Here is a 16,962-nt window from a genome sequence, read left to right on the forward strand (position 1 = left end):
GGGCAAGACGAAAACCACTAATTCCACACGATTACTGAAATTTCTGGAACATCTACTACCACCACACTCCACCCCCTTATAATAGTAGCATCAAAACAGCACAATATACAGGTTTCTCTAAAACTGCACCGGTTTTTTGTCTCCCTCCCTTCCTTCCTTCTTTCCTTCCATTTAGAAGAACAATCAGGTTAAACAAGTGTATTATTATAGAGGTCAGCAACCAATTCTTTAAAAATGAACATACACACAATATCACACACCCTAAGAACCTAGGGTTTAGACACACAAAACCATTATAAAACATGAAATATGGCTGTATTGGTAAGAGATATTTAACATATTCTAAATTTATTAATCACTTTTCACCTTTCCTGCTTTAAGTACTTAAATCTTACAATGAAAAAAAAACCTTTGGAGAGACACCAGTTACATATTTGACGATTTCTCACTTACCAATTCTTCCAACAACTGTTAGGATAAGTATTATTTACCCCGATTTACAGATTAGAAAATGGAAACTGAGAGAGTAATCTGCTCAAGGTTGCATAGCAAGTAAGGAGAAGAGGTGGAATTGAACCCAGATCATCTAAGTCCAGGCCCTTTTCACTACATCAACAATTCTGCAAGTGTGGTCTGCAAGCCTCCGGGGTCTCCAAGCCCCTTTCATAGTGTCCAGGGAGTCAAAACTATTTTCACTACTAAGCGTCCAGGGAGTAAAACTATTAAACTACTAAAACATCACTTGCCTTTTCACTATGTTAACATTTGCACTAAGGGTGCAAAAAAGCAATGGAGGGTAAAGCTGCTGGCATCTTAGCCTAAATCAAGGTAATGACGGTAAAGTTCACTAAGAGTCACGGCTTTCTTCACTGCCACTCACTTGCAATACAAACACTGCCAGTTTCACTTCAGAATGCCCTTGATGAAGCAGTAAAAATTAAAAACTTTATTAAACCTCAACCCTTGAGTACACATCTTTTAACAACTCTGACAAAATGGGAAATATGCATAAAGCACCTCTGCCACGTACAAAAGTACCCCAGTTGTGTCTAAAGGAAAAGTACTTGTGCAATTGCTGGAGTTGGGAGCTCAACTAGCCACTGTTTCCCCCCCAAATGGAGGATTATTTGAACTTGAAAGAATGACTGCTAAGGCGATGCTATTCAGATTTCTGTATTTGGCATATATTTTCTCAAAACTGAAAAATGTGAGCCTGTATCTGAAGGAAAATAAATGTATTTGTTGCCAATGGTAAAGTGTGAGCCTTTAAGCAAAAATTAAAAGCTTTGGAAATTTGTATATACCACCATGAGACTGGCTGTTGACATTAACCAATGTGATTTTTTTGATATTATATAAAGAAATGTATTAACATTTGAAGACCTGAATAATTCAGTAAACCAATATTTTCCCAATGATCAATACAGGGTATTACAAAATCATGCATGGGATGGGAAAAATATTCCATTCTTCACACATTTAAAGTATTAAATGGATTGGTGCATTTGACTGTGACAAAGTATAAAAATTTCATTGATATGGCTTCAGATTCCACACTGCAGCTACTTTTTTTAAAAGTTACCACTTGTCGGGCTTCCCTGGTGGCGCAGTGGTTGACAGTCCGCCTGCCGATGCAGGGGACGCGGGTTCGTACCCCGGTCCGGGAGGATCCCACATGCCGTGGAGCGGCTGGGCCCGTGAGCCATGGCCGCTGAGCCTGCACGTCCGGAGCCTGTGCTCCGCAATGGGAGAGGCCACAGCAGTGAGAGGCCCGCGTACCGCAAAAAAAAAAAAAAAAAAGTTACCACTTGTCAAATTTCAGTGTATTATCAAAAAGAATATCTAAAATTATCTGAAAAAGCTATTATTTTCCCTTTTATAAATATATGTCTGTGTAAGGCTAGATTTTCCTCATCTATTTCAACCAAAACAATGTATCATACCAGACTGCACACAGAAGTAGATATTAGGATTCAGTTATCTTCTATTATGTCAGGTCTTAGAGATTTAAAAACTATAAAACACTCTTCTAAATAAAGAAGAGTGGAAAATATAGGATTTTTTCATAAAAACCTGTAATGGGTTTACCATTATTTTTAAATGAATTAGTGTTCTTATTACTTTTCTCATTTCTCATAAATTTTCTCATTTTAATTTCTAATAAAGTAAATATCGATAGCTACAATAATCCACATGAACTTAAGTTCCTCCATAAGGTCAATAATTTTTAAGAGCATAAAGTGGTCCTGAGATCAAAAAGATTGAGAACTGCCACATTCTATCATGCTAACTGCCTTTAATATTTAAAATAATAAGATAGTAGAAAAAATTTCTCTGTATAGACATTTCTCCAAAATTTTTTAAAAGATCACCAAGATGTACCGTAATTATTGTTACTGATCAGAATGTGTTCAGGCAGCCCCAACGCTGTGGTCACACCTACAAAGAAAGGGATCCTCTGAAATCAAATGCTGTAAAGGATGCCTTAACTTATGGGTTCAACAGCACCCCAATCAAATGAAGGGAAAAGACTAGAGAGCTCTGCCTACCTTTAAGGATTTCAAACCAAGGCCTCAGCTGATGCTCAGGGAATGATGATGTCTCGCTAGTAATAATAGGGGGCAAAATAAAATATTCCCTTGAAGTGTTTTCAATCAGTCACAAGAATTATACTTGACATTACAGAAAAAAAAAAAAGAAAAACACCTACATCTAGCTAGTTATCTGTAATGTTTTATGACATTTGTCATAATGGGAAGATATCAAGTTCAATTGAAAAGCAAATTTTTCATCAGTATAGATCCTCTTACCTTTCAAGTCAGTATTAAAACTTTGGTGAACCAGTCATCTGGCTTAAAGAGGATGGCAAAAAGTGGAAGTAATTGCTCACATGCAAAGACAGGGTTTGACCTTCTCCATTCCTGTAAGAAGACGGCTGTCTAGGAGCAAGTGGGAATAGTATGGGTATTTATTTCTTCTATCAGTTATGTTTATAAACAGGGCTAAGAGTACAGACAGGTTAATTTCTGCAAAGTACATTTGACTTAATTTTTTTTAAGGTTTAAAAGATCTACAAAATCCTAAGCATTTTTATTAATTTATTTTTTATTTTTTGGCTGCACCGTGGGGCTTGCGGGACCTCAGATCCCTGACCAGGGACTGAATCCTGGCCACCCCAGTGAAAGCCCAGAATCCTAACCACTAGGCAACCTGGGAACTCCCCCTAAGCATTTTTTATTATGCTTATTAGCTCTATCAGCCAAACGCCCTGCTGAATGACTGGAAACTAAACTATTATCCCAAGAATAAATCAAAGTATACCTCTGTGTCAAAACCAACATACAAAAAAGCCCAAAACTCAAGGTTTTGAAATGGGAGAGTTGGAATGGGATCCATAAAAGCACAGAAATGTTGGTAGTCTAGGAAGTCCAACACTGAGGATAAGAAAGGTAATAAAGATGTCTTATTTCATTTAGGGTAGCGTTAAACCAAAGTTATATTTCAGTGAGCCATAAAAGCTGCCCCATTTATCCCACTAAAGTACACTTAAAAATTCTGTTATATATATTATACCATCATTAAAAAAATAATGTAATATATAAAAAAAATCATTGCATTGTACATTTTAAATGAGTAAATTGTATGTTACGTGAACTATATCCCAATAAAGCTGTTAGAAAAACAACAACAAAGCTGCCCCAGATGCTGGGGCAATTCCAGCTGTGAGCGTCCTCATGGAAGTCTATGTATTACGGAGATCAACTCGCTGGTCTCACTAGTAAAGATGCTCTAACAAGCAGGAAGATATCTGACAGTCACTGCCAGTAAGATCACTTAAGGCCTCCTTGGTGCTAAAACTTTTCTACTATAACTTGTATAAGACAAATCAAGAGGAATATAAATAAAAAGTCACATACTTGGTTCCTTTAAGCATATTTAATATTTGAACTCTCATTTTCTATTTTCCCAGACCCCAGAAAACAGAGTTTTTAGATGACCAATATTTTGTTCCAGAAACATACAGCCTTATCAGCTAATTCATAAAAGAGCTATTTTACAAAGGTACATCTGGATAATTAGATCAATAAAGTCTTTTAGGCATTTCAAAATGTGATCAGTAAAAATACATGATTATTAATAAAGTTTTTTTTTAAGATAGTTCCAGATTTCTTTAAAAGTAATTTCTGTTAAAGAGTACATGATTGTATGGTGAACAAGGAAAATAAAATGTTCTAGCAGGAAGAGGCTGACTAAGAATAACCCACAGTGTGCATTACAGTTATGTTCGCAGTACGTCTGCTTAGCCATTGGCACCTGGAAATGGTGGACAGGGCTTCCTTCTAGGAGGTACAATTTTTTCCTACCAATTTATTTTCAAAACCATCAGTACCAGTGGGGAAGAATGAGGCAAAGGAACTCTTTTCTTGAGGAAAAAACAATTTTTCAGATCACTTTGAAAAGGGGCAGAAAAGTCAGCAAAGACATGATTTACAAAACAAAAATTGTAATACTGGGGGCAAAAAAAGCTAGCCAGCAGAAAGCTGACTGGAAGTTCCTGCTAATTTTCTGTTCGAGGTCTTCTGTACACAGTTCTGAACGGTGCCCCCCATGACATATAGGGAAGGAAATATTGACCAAAGCTCTAGTAGCTCAAAATAACATCACATACCACCTTCAAAGAAGACAGCTTCCAGTTTGAAATACAGACTCTCCACATAATACACCAAATTTAACAATATCAGAACGAAAAGAAAAGTATGTGAGTAAAAGACAACTCACAGGAAGCATAATTATTTTCTTTAGCTTTGAAAATAAGGAAAAAATGGGCTCTTCTCCTCTACTATCACACTAGCTCCCCACCCACTTCCATAAACACATTAACAAAAAAACTTTAGAGGGACTCATCCTTTCTAACAGCTGTTAGAGTTGTTTTAGGGAAAAGAAAGCCCAAAAGCTTATAAAATATACCTTCTGTGCAGCATAATATAATAGTAACCGTTTAGGTCCTAATAGCCAAGACAACTCAAGCAGTCCGAGTTAGCTGATTTTAAAGTATGCCAAATATATCGTTTCTAGGGCAGTGATCATGACTTTAAATTACAGCACTCTGGGGGTTTGTTGATTTGCCTTGATTAATTCTGTTCTCTGAAAAGGAAGGAGACACTCCAAATGTAATTTGCCACTTAATAGCAAAGGAGCCATTAGGGCCACATGAGAGAGCACAGGGTCAGGGCAGGTCACTACAATAGAGCTCAAACCCAGCTCTCCTGCTCCGGGAAGGTTGCTTTGTCTACCACCCTTGGATCTTTCCGTATGGAAGTAGATTCCAACTTCTGGTCACGTAACTTTGAGAAAATGGCTTCGATGGTAACCAGCCTCACTCAAAGACAGGGTGAATACCTAATTCCATCATTCTGAAAGGCAGGTAGAGTATCAAAGTCGAATGGATGTGATTATAATGGCCAAAAGAAAATAGAGGGTGTGGGAGGCCAGCATGAGAAGAAGGGAAGAAGTTAGGTTGGTAAGATAAAAAGAACACTCAAAATTGTGGAATCTTTTCAGAATTAGACTTCATTTGGGGGCTTTGTTTGACAATCTGGATATGAATTTATTTGGAAGTACTAGAGCTATGGTCAAAATATTTTTCCAGTTAGCCCTGTTTTTGTTCCAAGGAGAGGTTAAACGTCAGGAAAAAGAAAAGCAAATAGTTGCTAAGGACAAGGGACTGGCTGAGCTAGAAGAGAAACCAAAACTCTGCTAACCTACAAAGCTTCTTTAAAGGAATGAGTGCTAGAGAATTATGCAATTACCCTGTAGCGTCTGAAGTTAAGATGAAAGTTCTATTTGTATTTACCGTTCTCCTGATTAACTGTCCACAGATGGTATTAGTGTCAAGTAACTACAGGTGCAATTCTTTTAGTTGGGAGTGACTACATTATTTCCAGCAGCACAATGTAACCATTTGGTTTTTACTTGCTTCTCTTAAGAGATACAGAAAGTTCAAGTCCCAAGCTTTACTTATATATTAGCCTCTGCTTCTAAAAATTTTAATCCCATTTTGATTTAATTTATACTTGGGCTACAACTCAAAATAAAATTCTAATTTATAGATGAGGTCCAACAATCCAAGTTGGTCTACTTAAAAACACAGATCAGTTTTGGAAAAACGGAAACAGGAATCTGGACGTAGATGAGCTTGTTAAGTTGTAGTGGTGTTTATAAAAGTAGTTGGGAATCCTTACCACTTGTGATGAGGGGAAATTTATATATATATATATATATAAAATATATATAATATATATATAATATACAATATATATATTTTATATATATATATATATATTTGGGCAGAGGGTGGGGGGATGGCAAGGAAGAGTAAAATTACATCCTAACTACCCACAGAGTTCCGAGGGCACTACTGAAAGATATGAGCAGTGGATGAACTCCTTGCATACTAACAGAATTTTCATATTTGACAAATGATTTAGTTTTAGTTGGCAAAAATACTCCAAAACATACATACCTGATGCACAAAGAAAACCACAGAAAGCCACCAGAACTGAAGGAGTTCTCAAGTTACAGTTCTGAAACATTTATCCTCTGGAGGGTGCTGCCAGTACTACTATTCATTCTAGAGCAGGCAGTTACCAATGCCTTGCCTGCAGTATCCAGTGTATGTTCTGGTCTGCAATTTTTAAGGTCAGTCATGCACCAGTGTGGAAAAGGCTCCAGCAGTGAAGTCAGAGGAAGTGCTTCTGGAGCTGGTTGGAGCAGCTCTGTCTTCTCCACCACAGCTTTCTCCGCTCCACTCTCGGCTCTCTTTTTAACTCAAAGAGCCCTTTGGCACCATCAGTGCAAAAATTAGAGTCAAACCTCCAGGTACTAAAATGTTACTGGCCTTATAATCAGCAGTACCCGTGGCTAATGAAAGCCATTGTTCAACTCAGTAGTGATTCAGTTACACAACCTTCCCAGACTCTCACCCGCTCCCACCCCACCTTCCTTCAGCGACCCCCACCCCTGCCACCACCTGAAGCATCGCCGTTTGCCTGTTTTTACTTCCTGCCCAATCTGCAGGGGTAATTTTACACAAGTGCCAAAGTCTAAAGTATAATTATAAAAATGAAACAATACCAAGAATAACAAACTTATAGTCAAGAAAATAAAATTTGCTTTCCTCTCCCTCCCAAATCCCAACCCTCAACAGAAAAGGAGACAACAGAAGAAAATACACCCATTTTCAAGTGCCTGCTCTCTAGTACATTGAGGATTCCTGTTCATTGGGAGTGGATCCCAGCTACAGAGAAGAGGTGCTTGCCTCGGGTGGGAGGAAGCCCTACCTGGGAGCACAGAGCTCAAGTCCTCTGCACTCAGGAGTCCCAGCAGACTACGCTTTTGAGGTGACCCTCAGACAAGCAGCCTACTGGATGGCAGAGGGCTCGGGATGCAGTTTGGTGGAGGCCACATGCTTCCCCCTGCCCTGCTTACCCCGTCCTGCTCTTCACCTCTCTACCCCACCTCCTAACACCCCACACTGAACTCTTTGCTTCGGGAGCAATCGATGCTTGGGTGTACTAAGTACAAAGGGCTAAAACTCTCACTACTCAGTTAAAACAAAACATGGCAAAATAAAAATTAAAATGTGCTTTCAAATACGGAATGAAGTCAAATAAATACATCTGATTTTCTCTTTGTCTTAAGTCTAAGTAAAATTTCATATTCTACACCCAAAGCTCTATACATTTGGTTTTTGTTCTGAATCAAAATGCATTTCTGATAGTGAGGAGAGCAGAGTGAGAGAACGGACGTCCCCTCACTGACAGACTAGTGCAGCTGCCAGGCTGTGAAGAACCAGTCCCGCTCCGGGCCCCTGGGGCGTGGCTACCCCAGGGTGTTCGCAGGCAGATCCTCTGTCACACACTCTCTCTGCGTCCACACTGGAGCCAGGACGTGGTGATACAAGGCCGATGCTCAAATCCAACAACCTGCAGTCACCTCCAGGACACGCGGCTCTAACTTTTATCTGGGAAGAACAAGGAGATGAGGAGATCAAATCAGGAAGAAAGAACGAATTAAAATGCACACTTAGGGAATATATTTGAAATGTGTGGACACTGTTAACACCTTTGTTTCTGGATCAGAACAGCCTCATCCAAAAGCATGAAAGCGAATGAGTACAAATGGCTGCACTGAACACAGATCCGTCGGTAGCCACAGGGGGACACCGCTTTCGCCAGTCAGGGGAGACACAAAAGCACAGCAAGACCTGAGGGGGACCTGCCTCCACCACTAGGGAGCCTCAGTTTCCTGGGCCCACCACAGCTCTGCCTTCTGCTTTTGCAAAGGTGAAGAAAGACAGAAGGAGGGTGGCGTGGGGACTGAGCTGAGTCAGCAGACAGCGGCCTCTGCTTGATATATGATGTTTGGAAACAGGCAGTTTTTCTAAGACAGAGAAGAAATGGAATCTCAGAAGGTTTCCACTTGAAAGAATAATAAAAGAATAATAAATCATTCAATGCACTGTTCAGGCAGGATGATGCTGGAGTCTGAAATCCACAGTTTTCACATACCTGAGTGCTTGTCTGTGAGGGCTGATCCAGCCAGCCTTTGGCAAAGAATGCTGTAACTTTCCTCCACCTTCTGTAAAATAAAACCCATAGGTTTTTCATTTGAACATCATGAAAAATTTATTTTGAAAATAGGAAAGAAGGCTTTTTTATATTATAGGGACATGCTTCCATATTTCAACATTAACATCATTAAAAATTTTGTTAGTAGGCGAAAAAAGTAAATTTCATTCCTTTTACCTGTTCCTCTCGAGTGAATAACTTAAAATGTTCCCATATAGAAGAAAGTAGAGGAGAGGGCAACCGGTAGAGGTGATTATCCCACCGCCCCCCCTCCCCGCCCGGATTCACCCTGAAAATGGTCCCACATGCGGCATGAACTAAATTAGAGCCAATGTGCCCTCAGTGGCCTTTTAGAATCTCATCAGCCACAGGGTGACCCTACATATAACCATATGAAGAAGGGAAAACCTACCACATGAAGTTAAAAGAAAAAGTAAGGGAGACCAGTCTTCAGCTGAGAAGCTAAGGACACTTTAAACTCTGGTCCCTGAAACCTCTACTAAATGATGCCATGACAAACATTTGGGCTCTAGCAGCTGTGCCTACTGATGGCAAACTTATAAAGTCCTGTTGTCAGAAATGACCACACAGGTCAGTTTTGCAATGGTGGCTTATGCAGCGACATCTTCAATTATCAATTTACAGAACTCCCACTCACAGGCAGGCCTTTAAATTACAGGAGCCACTGGAGACAATTTCTATCTGTCACAGCACCTGGGAAACTACCAACATCACCTAACAATTCACAGATAATTAATAGGTTATGGCAAGTTAAAGCATTTCCCAGCCTAGATTCCTAACTACACAAACCCCACCTATCTCAGCTTACTGCCCACATCTTCTCATGGAGGCCAGCCAATCATCCCAAATATATTTAGGTTCTTAAACTTAGAAACCCATACAAACACACAGTTTACAGAGCTACAATTGTTTCTGTTCTTGTGATCAGATTAAAAAATGCTGATCTCAGTTTTTCATCCAGGTCTATTCACAGACAATCGTCAAAGAAAACATACAAATCTAGACCCTGAGCAAGGTTACTGACAACAACCTGTTAATCATTCTACACTTCCTCTCTGTTAAATGTGTTTTTTATATCCGAGTCCTAAGGATGTTGAAGTCTGAGGTACCTTTAAGTGTTCCAGGTCAGCCTCTATCTTACGAATGCACTCCATGATCTGGCTTTGTGAATCTGCACAAGAGGAGGGACTCCGGATCTCAAGACAGGAATCCTCCATAGCTCCCCAGCGCTGCTGGACCAGGAATTCTGGGGTGAAAGGTGAAACTGCCCCATCAGAATGAGCATTCTGGGGAGAACGCTGCTGCCGGCGGGTAGAGTCCATAGAGGGGATGCCTGTCGCGGGCTGCGGGGGAAGCGAGGAAGCAATCTCCTCATCCGTGGAGCTCTCCTGCACTGTTTCATAGCCATCAAGGATCAAACAGGTTCCTATCGATAGAGACAGAACAGTTGGATGAGATTAGTGCTGCCACCATCACATCAGAAAACAGACATGGGGTGATTTGTTGACAACTTTAAAAGTTATTAGAGAAGGGGAAAGGCCATTAATTCCCAAATTCCCAGGTTAAGTTTTAAGTACCTCAGAATTTTCTTACATCAGGTTAAAGGTAAACTTAGCAAACTTTCTTGGTAATTTCTGAATAACTTCATATTCGTTAGCATTTTAAAAGTGAAAAGCTGAAAACTACCGAGTCCCTACATGATCTTGCCACCACCCTCCCTGCCAAACACCTGCCTTGCTTCATCTGCCACCACTGTCTCCCTCACCCTGCACTCTTTAACCACAGAACGGCTGCTCCTTCCTCACAGCCTGTGCGCTATTCTTCTCTGCTGGAACACTCTACTTCCAGGTACCCACATGGCTTCTTCTTCACTTCCCTTGGGTCTCTGCTCCCATGCTACCTCCTGAGAGGCCTTCGTCCCTGATCACCTTGTCTGCCCCCATTACCCTCTGCCCCTCAGTCTGACTTATTTTTCCTCCTAATTCTTACTATCTGACATCTATTTATTTGTTAACTCATTTACAGTTAGTTACTCTTTCCCCAAGCAGTGCTTAAGCATCATGACAATGGTGGATTTTTCCGTGTTTTATTCCATGCTATATCTCCCAGCACCTAGGACAGGGTGTGGCATAGGGTAGATTCAGTATTTATTTACTGCATGAAAGAACAGATACTACACACACACACACACACACACACACACACACACATATACACACACATGAGAGAATGCTTGGATACCCGAGCGACATCCATTTCAGCACATAGCACAAATAACAATGATTGAAATCAAAGTTTAAATGTGAAAGGAACTTGCCTGAGATGCGCAAATTAACATCCTTCTCTTCCTTTTTAACTGCTCCATCACCTTCTGATGGATTATCATCACTATGTGCTTCACGGGCATCAAAAAAGTGCTCTCCACTCTCATCAAGACCCCCTTCTGGCTCTGCGGGAGGCATCTCTGGGGTCATAATCATGTGGTCCATTACTAAAATGTTACTTGCCTGGCTATCTTGGAATGCCAGTACCACTGAATCCCGTGGAGCAGAAGATTCAGTTGAAGTCCGTGGACTGTAACAAGTTGAAATGTCACCAGTTCCAGTTCTAAAGGGCATCTGTCCTTCACAAGGATGACAGGCCTTAATATTGCCAGGCTTCTGGGTTCCACTGTCTGCCTGCGCCCCCACAGAGGCTGTCCTGCATCTCGGGAAATGCGGCCAGTCTTCCTGAGTGCTCTTCTCAGTCAAACCCAGCTGTTGTACCAGCAACTGCTTCAACAAACCCACTAAAAGATTTAGGAAGGGGGGAAAAGCACACGCATTCACAACTATAACCTCAAACTGACAGAATTAAATTAGAGGAATGATCAGTTCTCTTAAAGTAAGTACCTTTTTAGTAACATGCAGGCAAAAATATTAATTTCATACAGTCATTTTTTGTTTTGAGAAATGAAATAAAACACCATCTAGAGAAAATTTAACATCAAACTTGTCTTTAAAAAAATTTAAGAATTCTCAGTGGGAATTCTCTTATTACTCTCCTATATGCCTACCTCCACATTTTCTACCATATAACTGGAATAATACCGCAAAGGTACTTCTTAAAAGGATGTTGAAAAGCCGTGTTAATCTAGACAAAAGAACCTGAAAGTTCTGCTTTTTCCAGAAGCAGACACTATCTACATAGGCATTATTTTTTTCTAATTTTATTAGACACAGAGAACATTTACTTTATCATCTATAATAACCCAAAGAATCTCCTTAAATGGTGAAGAAGAAAATAAAACTGCCCTGCAAATTTAATTCCATGTTTGGTAGCATGCATAATTTCAAAGGATAAGGAAATATTTATTAGTTTTTTAAAATGACCTCACTAGTACCACAGCTTCCTTTGGTTGTTGAATATAGAATGGATTTAATTTTAAATGGACAAGTGCGTGCTGTGAGGTCACTCACCCAATGAGAGGGACACTGGGACAATGTTAGTGGAACCATCAGAAATCATTACCACTGTTAACTCTATGAGTCTAGAATAAATTAGGTTTTAAAGAACTTGACCAATTCCGTACTTTCAACTCGGCCTTAATTTCTGTCTTCTGTCTCTTTAAATAAAGTTTCCACATAGGTTTGGGTCTTTGACCCTCCTTCTTTTTGCTCTGCAGTCACTTCCTGAGAGACGCTATGAATACTTATGGCTTTGACACTCAGATCCATCTCTCTCCCTGACCTCCTCCAAAATTCCAGTCTTAAAACTCTCAACTTCCTGCTCATCCTTCCTCTTAAATGGCTTGCCATTCATTACCATAATCTCAACATGTTTTAAAATTAAGCCCATAACCTATGGCAAAGAAAAGAAGGAAAAAAGAAAGTGTAGCAGTGGTGGTTCTTTTCTAATTTTTATTTCTGACAAAAATACTGAAATTTTCTCTAAATAGTCCCTTACCTTTGCCCTCACAGCCAAAGAAGCCAATTGTTTTAAGTATCTGTTGGTTTCTCACTTTATTTTTATTCTTCTAACACCATTCTAGCCCAAACCCTTTTAGCCTCAAGCCCAGACCACTCCAACTCTATTCCCATTCAAATCCTTTCGCAGATCTCAGCCAGAGTAATCTTTTTCCATTAGTCATACACCCTAGCTTAGCAACTTCACATGGTTCTTTCTCTGCAGCTAAAGCAATCATTCTCAGCCTTTTTCCCACCTCCAATACACCTGAGACATGTGATCCACTCCCACTTGTAGCAGTGGTTCTCAACCAGGCTGGAGAGGGAGTGGGTGGCTAACCAAGTGGCAAGGACCACCCATTCGTGTGTGTGTGTGCGTGTGCATGCGTGTGCGAGTGCGTGTGCGAGAAGGATGGGTCGTGGTGAAGAATACTACAATCTCCACAAGAAAACAGAAGAATATCTGTAGCCTGAAGAGGTCCTCAAAACCCTGCAGCCTGCCACCCTTCAAGTCTGGAGGACTCAACGTGCTCTTCAAGGTCCACAACAGCTGGGCTCAACAACGCATCCTCCACCTTTCTAACCTTGTCCCCCATGACTCCTTTAGCTTGTGCGGTCTGCCCCAGGCCAGCTGCCCTACCCACTGCTCTCGGAACACCCTCAGAGTTTCTGCCTCTGTGTGTTGGTCCTACCATTTTTCTTGTCTGACTGACTTCTATATATTCTGCTAAATACCTATCTGAATTTTACCCATTCTTCAAGGCAATAATCACATCTCTCTTGTTTTCTCATGCCTCCCTTCTCTGGGCACGCCAACCAGATCAATTTTGACATCCTATAATGTTTTTTTACTTAAGAAGGTGAGGGAAAGTTTTCTCTCATCTTCCCAGCTAGACTGTAAAATTCTTGAAGGGAAAATTCACGGTACATTATAAAACTCTGGTGCTTAATAAGTATCTGTATTAACTTACGAATAAAACTTACAATTCCTTAGTGCATCCAACGCCCACCGTTCTTCTGAGACAGGCAAGTGTGGATCTGGGACTGTGATTTGATAATTGACTCCAACTTCCTTTAGGGTTCCATCTGCATGCTGCTCCTTTGCAAACTGTCTCTCAGCCACAAAGAGGTCATCATCCACCTCCGATTTCCCAGAGGTATCCAGTGAATGAGATTGAGGTTTTGACGACATTAAAGGAGACTCTAATCCCAAATCTCTGTCTGTTCAACGGAACAGAAAAAGCAGAACGTATCTTAACAAAACTTTTAACGTGAAGCATTCAGGAAATATTTGGAAAAAAATAACCGCATGAGCTACAGAGATTGTCCGCTAAGTAAAATACATGGCACTCAGTGCAGTGTGATAATGGTATGCAGAAGGCGCACAAGCAAATTTTGTTCAAGTGAATAGCTGATGCCAGATCCTGCATAAACCAAAAGAGTTAACGTTTCTTCACATTTTATTGAGTAATATGTAGACTCCATTCTTCCGGGTTAATTTAACAGATCAGTTTACCTGGACTCTGCAGACCAGAGACTGAAATGCCATGATGTTCCACTTTTAATTTTGGAGGTTCTTCTTCATCATTGTCTCCTCTATGGAAGGGAAAAAAAAAAATCTTTCAGCTTCATGAGGTGCCTAAACATCAGTGCAACAAAATGTTTATAATTATCCATTCTTTCTCTGACCAAAACGACAAAGTCGTTCCTACTCGGAAGCAAAGGCACACTCACTCGCAAGGTGGTGACTGTGGCAGTGGAATTGGCTTTGTGGACTGCTCCTTCACTGATGCGGCCATCCGACAGATTAGGTCCTGCCAGCTGCAGGAAGTTTGAAAAGAATACAAAACACAGGAGGGAAAGGAAAAAGAAACACACTTTAAATACACTCAGAAAGCAAAAATAAAAACTAACAAACCATACCAGAAACCGAATCAAACCAACAGTCAAAAAACACTATTTCTGCCAGAGAATAGCTTTATTTTGGTGACATACTATTAAGTAGAGATTAGAAAACCTCACAATGTTATGGATACACTACCCATGAAAGAAACTTCACTTGAAGCTTCTGAGAATTTTTTCTTTAGGAAAGATACTTTCAATAGGATAGAACCAAAATAAGAGAGATCCATCTAAAAGGGAACAAATTCTTAGAAGAACACCTCTCAAAGAATATAGAGGAAGTACTTGTTTCCACATAGTTTTTGGTTTTCAAAGTCCTTTTACAAAAGCAGTTAAATTGTGGAATGTTATATTCAGGATAATAAAACATATTAGAGCAAGGTAGCTATATCCAGTACATACACAGTCTTTTCAGAAACTGTCTGTGCCACCAGTTCATAAATTTGGGCTCCATTGTCAGACATGGAGATGACGAATAAAGCTTTGTTATCTGGGAAAACAAGACAAAAATTACTCTAACAATATGACCCACAGAGGCTGGGAGAGATGTTTCTAGGGTCCTGGTATTATTCTGCATCTTAATCTAGGTAAAGGTTACACCTGATCACTTTGTAAACACACATTCAATTTGTAAAACTCACCAAACTATAACTTAAAATTTGTGCAAATTATTGTATGTTAAACTATATATAATATACTTTAATAAAACAAAGATTATAAAAGCTAGCACTAATTCCACAGTAATTTCTTAAAAACAAGTGTCAACGTATCTAAATTACTGAACTATAAACACTATTGCTCTTTTTGAATTTATTCAGAATTGCCCTTTTGCTAAACAGTTAGTCAGTAACATTCAGTGGGTGTTGGAGGAAAGAGGTCATAAATTTATCTTACCACTATGGAACTAACAAGTTTTAAAAGGGATCTCCTTATTAGTACAGTTAATATGTAACTTCCTAACTGAAACTGATTTTTAAAAACCTAAACCACACCTACTTCTTCAGTTTTTGCCTTTTCCCCACCATATCAAAAAATGAAACCTTTTCAACGGGATTACCTCCAATTCATTGTCTTCACTAGTGTCATCAATGATTTGAACATGACATAAAGATAAAAGTAATACGCAGAAAATTTTAAAATGCAGAAAATTATTCAGAGAATCTAAGCATCCTCAATAATTTTGGGGTATTCACGTTCTAAGCAGTAAATAAATTTCATTTAATCTGTATAAGAATAGAAAAGGAACAAAACTCTACGCCAGCTGTGCTACTTCAACGACACTGAGTATCTTATGCAATGTTACGATGAACCTGGAGGTTAGCGTCATTCAGCAGACATACTCGCCTGTTGCCACTTGTCGAACCAACACTGTATTCAACTTGATGACAGGGCTAAATGTGTGTTTGCTATCACCTGTAGATGCCAGAATCTTACTATGACACCTTAACACCAGTCTATCGTCCTGCTTTTGTAACAATACAAGAATATCTTCCAGCAGCAAAGTGTATAGATCTAGAAATAAAAATGTAGGCGAGGTGATCAGTACAGAAATTGAGATGTGTTTTATAAACTTTATAACAATTTGACATCAAAAACTGATTTCTGTTAAATCTAGTAAATTTTAAAAATGTACTTGCTATTGTATTTTTTAATTTCATTTTTTAATAATTCATTTTTAATGTATTACACCCAAGTGTCAGTTTGTGACTGACAAGAGATAAAAAACACTGGTTCTTCACCACAGATAGTTTGAGATACAGTGGTTTAAAGGAAGCTGAGACTCATTAGAATACAAGGATGGAGACAGGACTGAATCATGACAAAATTTTCTGCTTCATCCCTAAATGAGTATTTAACATGCTTCACATATAACAAAATAACATAAGCAGATCTTCTGTAAATGAGTAATAACACCAAGTACCATTGCTAATTGCTGTCACTGAAAAATGTGAACGGCTATCTCTTCTCTTTGGCATAAGGAAAACTTCCTATTCTTTTCCCTTCTCCACTCTCCCCCAAACCAACAGACAGTACACCTACCAATAGTTTTATCTCTATTCACCTTCCAAACCAATGGCCCTTCGTGAATCATCTTCCTTTTTGTTAAATCCAAATTCTGCCAAAATAAAGAGAATTACACACAAATTATTTCCAAGCACTTAGTGAGATGATATTCCATTTAGTCTCCTTTCCAGAAATTCTTACTATAAAAGATACCGTTTACATTCACTATTATTGATATCTGTCAACTACTGAAAATGGAATAAAAATCAGGTTAAAGTAAGCTGCATAAAATTTTCTAGAAAGGAAAAAGCATCTTGCAGAAAAACATTCAGGAGTACTGTCTTCCAAATTTCACTCTAAACAGAGGTAACAGCTAATGAAAATGAAGCTGTAAATATTCAGCTACTAGATTCTCAACCCCTTCCTTATTTTTTCTATGAATAACTATCTAGATGAGGATG

General features: G+C 39.3%; 1 protein-coding gene across 4 annotated transcripts in view; it reads right to left on the reverse strand.

Moving 5' to 3' along the window:
• Positions 1-3,842: 3,842 nt before the first annotated feature.
• ARHGEF12 (Rho guanine nucleotide exchange factor 12) overlaps positions 3,843-16,962 on the reverse strand; it is a 144,400-nt gene continuing 131,280 nt past the window's right edge. For all 4 annotated transcript variants that reach the window (XM_060017777.2, XM_060017778.2, XM_060017776.2 and 1 more), the window contains 10 exons: positions 16,538-16,613; positions 15,842-16,009; positions 14,900-14,987; positions 14,330-14,416; positions 14,112-14,191; positions 13,580-13,816; positions 10,969-11,439; positions 9,761-10,077; positions 8,571-8,640; positions 3,843-8,023 (listed from right to left, as the gene is read on the reverse strand). In XM_060017777.2, coding sequence (XP_059873760.1) covers positions 8,013-8,023; positions 8,571-8,640; positions 9,761-10,077; positions 10,969-11,439; positions 13,580-13,816; positions 14,112-14,191; positions 14,330-14,416; positions 14,900-14,987; positions 15,842-16,009; positions 16,538-16,613 — 1,605 coding nt within the window. In that variant the 3' untranslated portion in view covers positions 3,843-8,012. The remainder of the gene's footprint in view (positions 8,024-8,570; positions 8,641-9,760; positions 10,078-10,968; positions 11,440-13,579; positions 13,817-14,111; positions 14,192-14,329; positions 14,417-14,899; positions 14,988-15,841; positions 16,010-16,537; positions 16,614-16,962) is intronic.

The sequence above is a fragment of the Delphinus delphis genome, chromosome 8 (assembly GCF_949987515.2).
Source record: "Delphinus delphis chromosome 8, mDelDel1.2, whole genome shotgun sequence".
NCBI classification, from domain to species: Eukaryota; Metazoa; Chordata; class Mammalia; order Artiodactyla; family Delphinidae; genus Delphinus; species Delphinus delphis.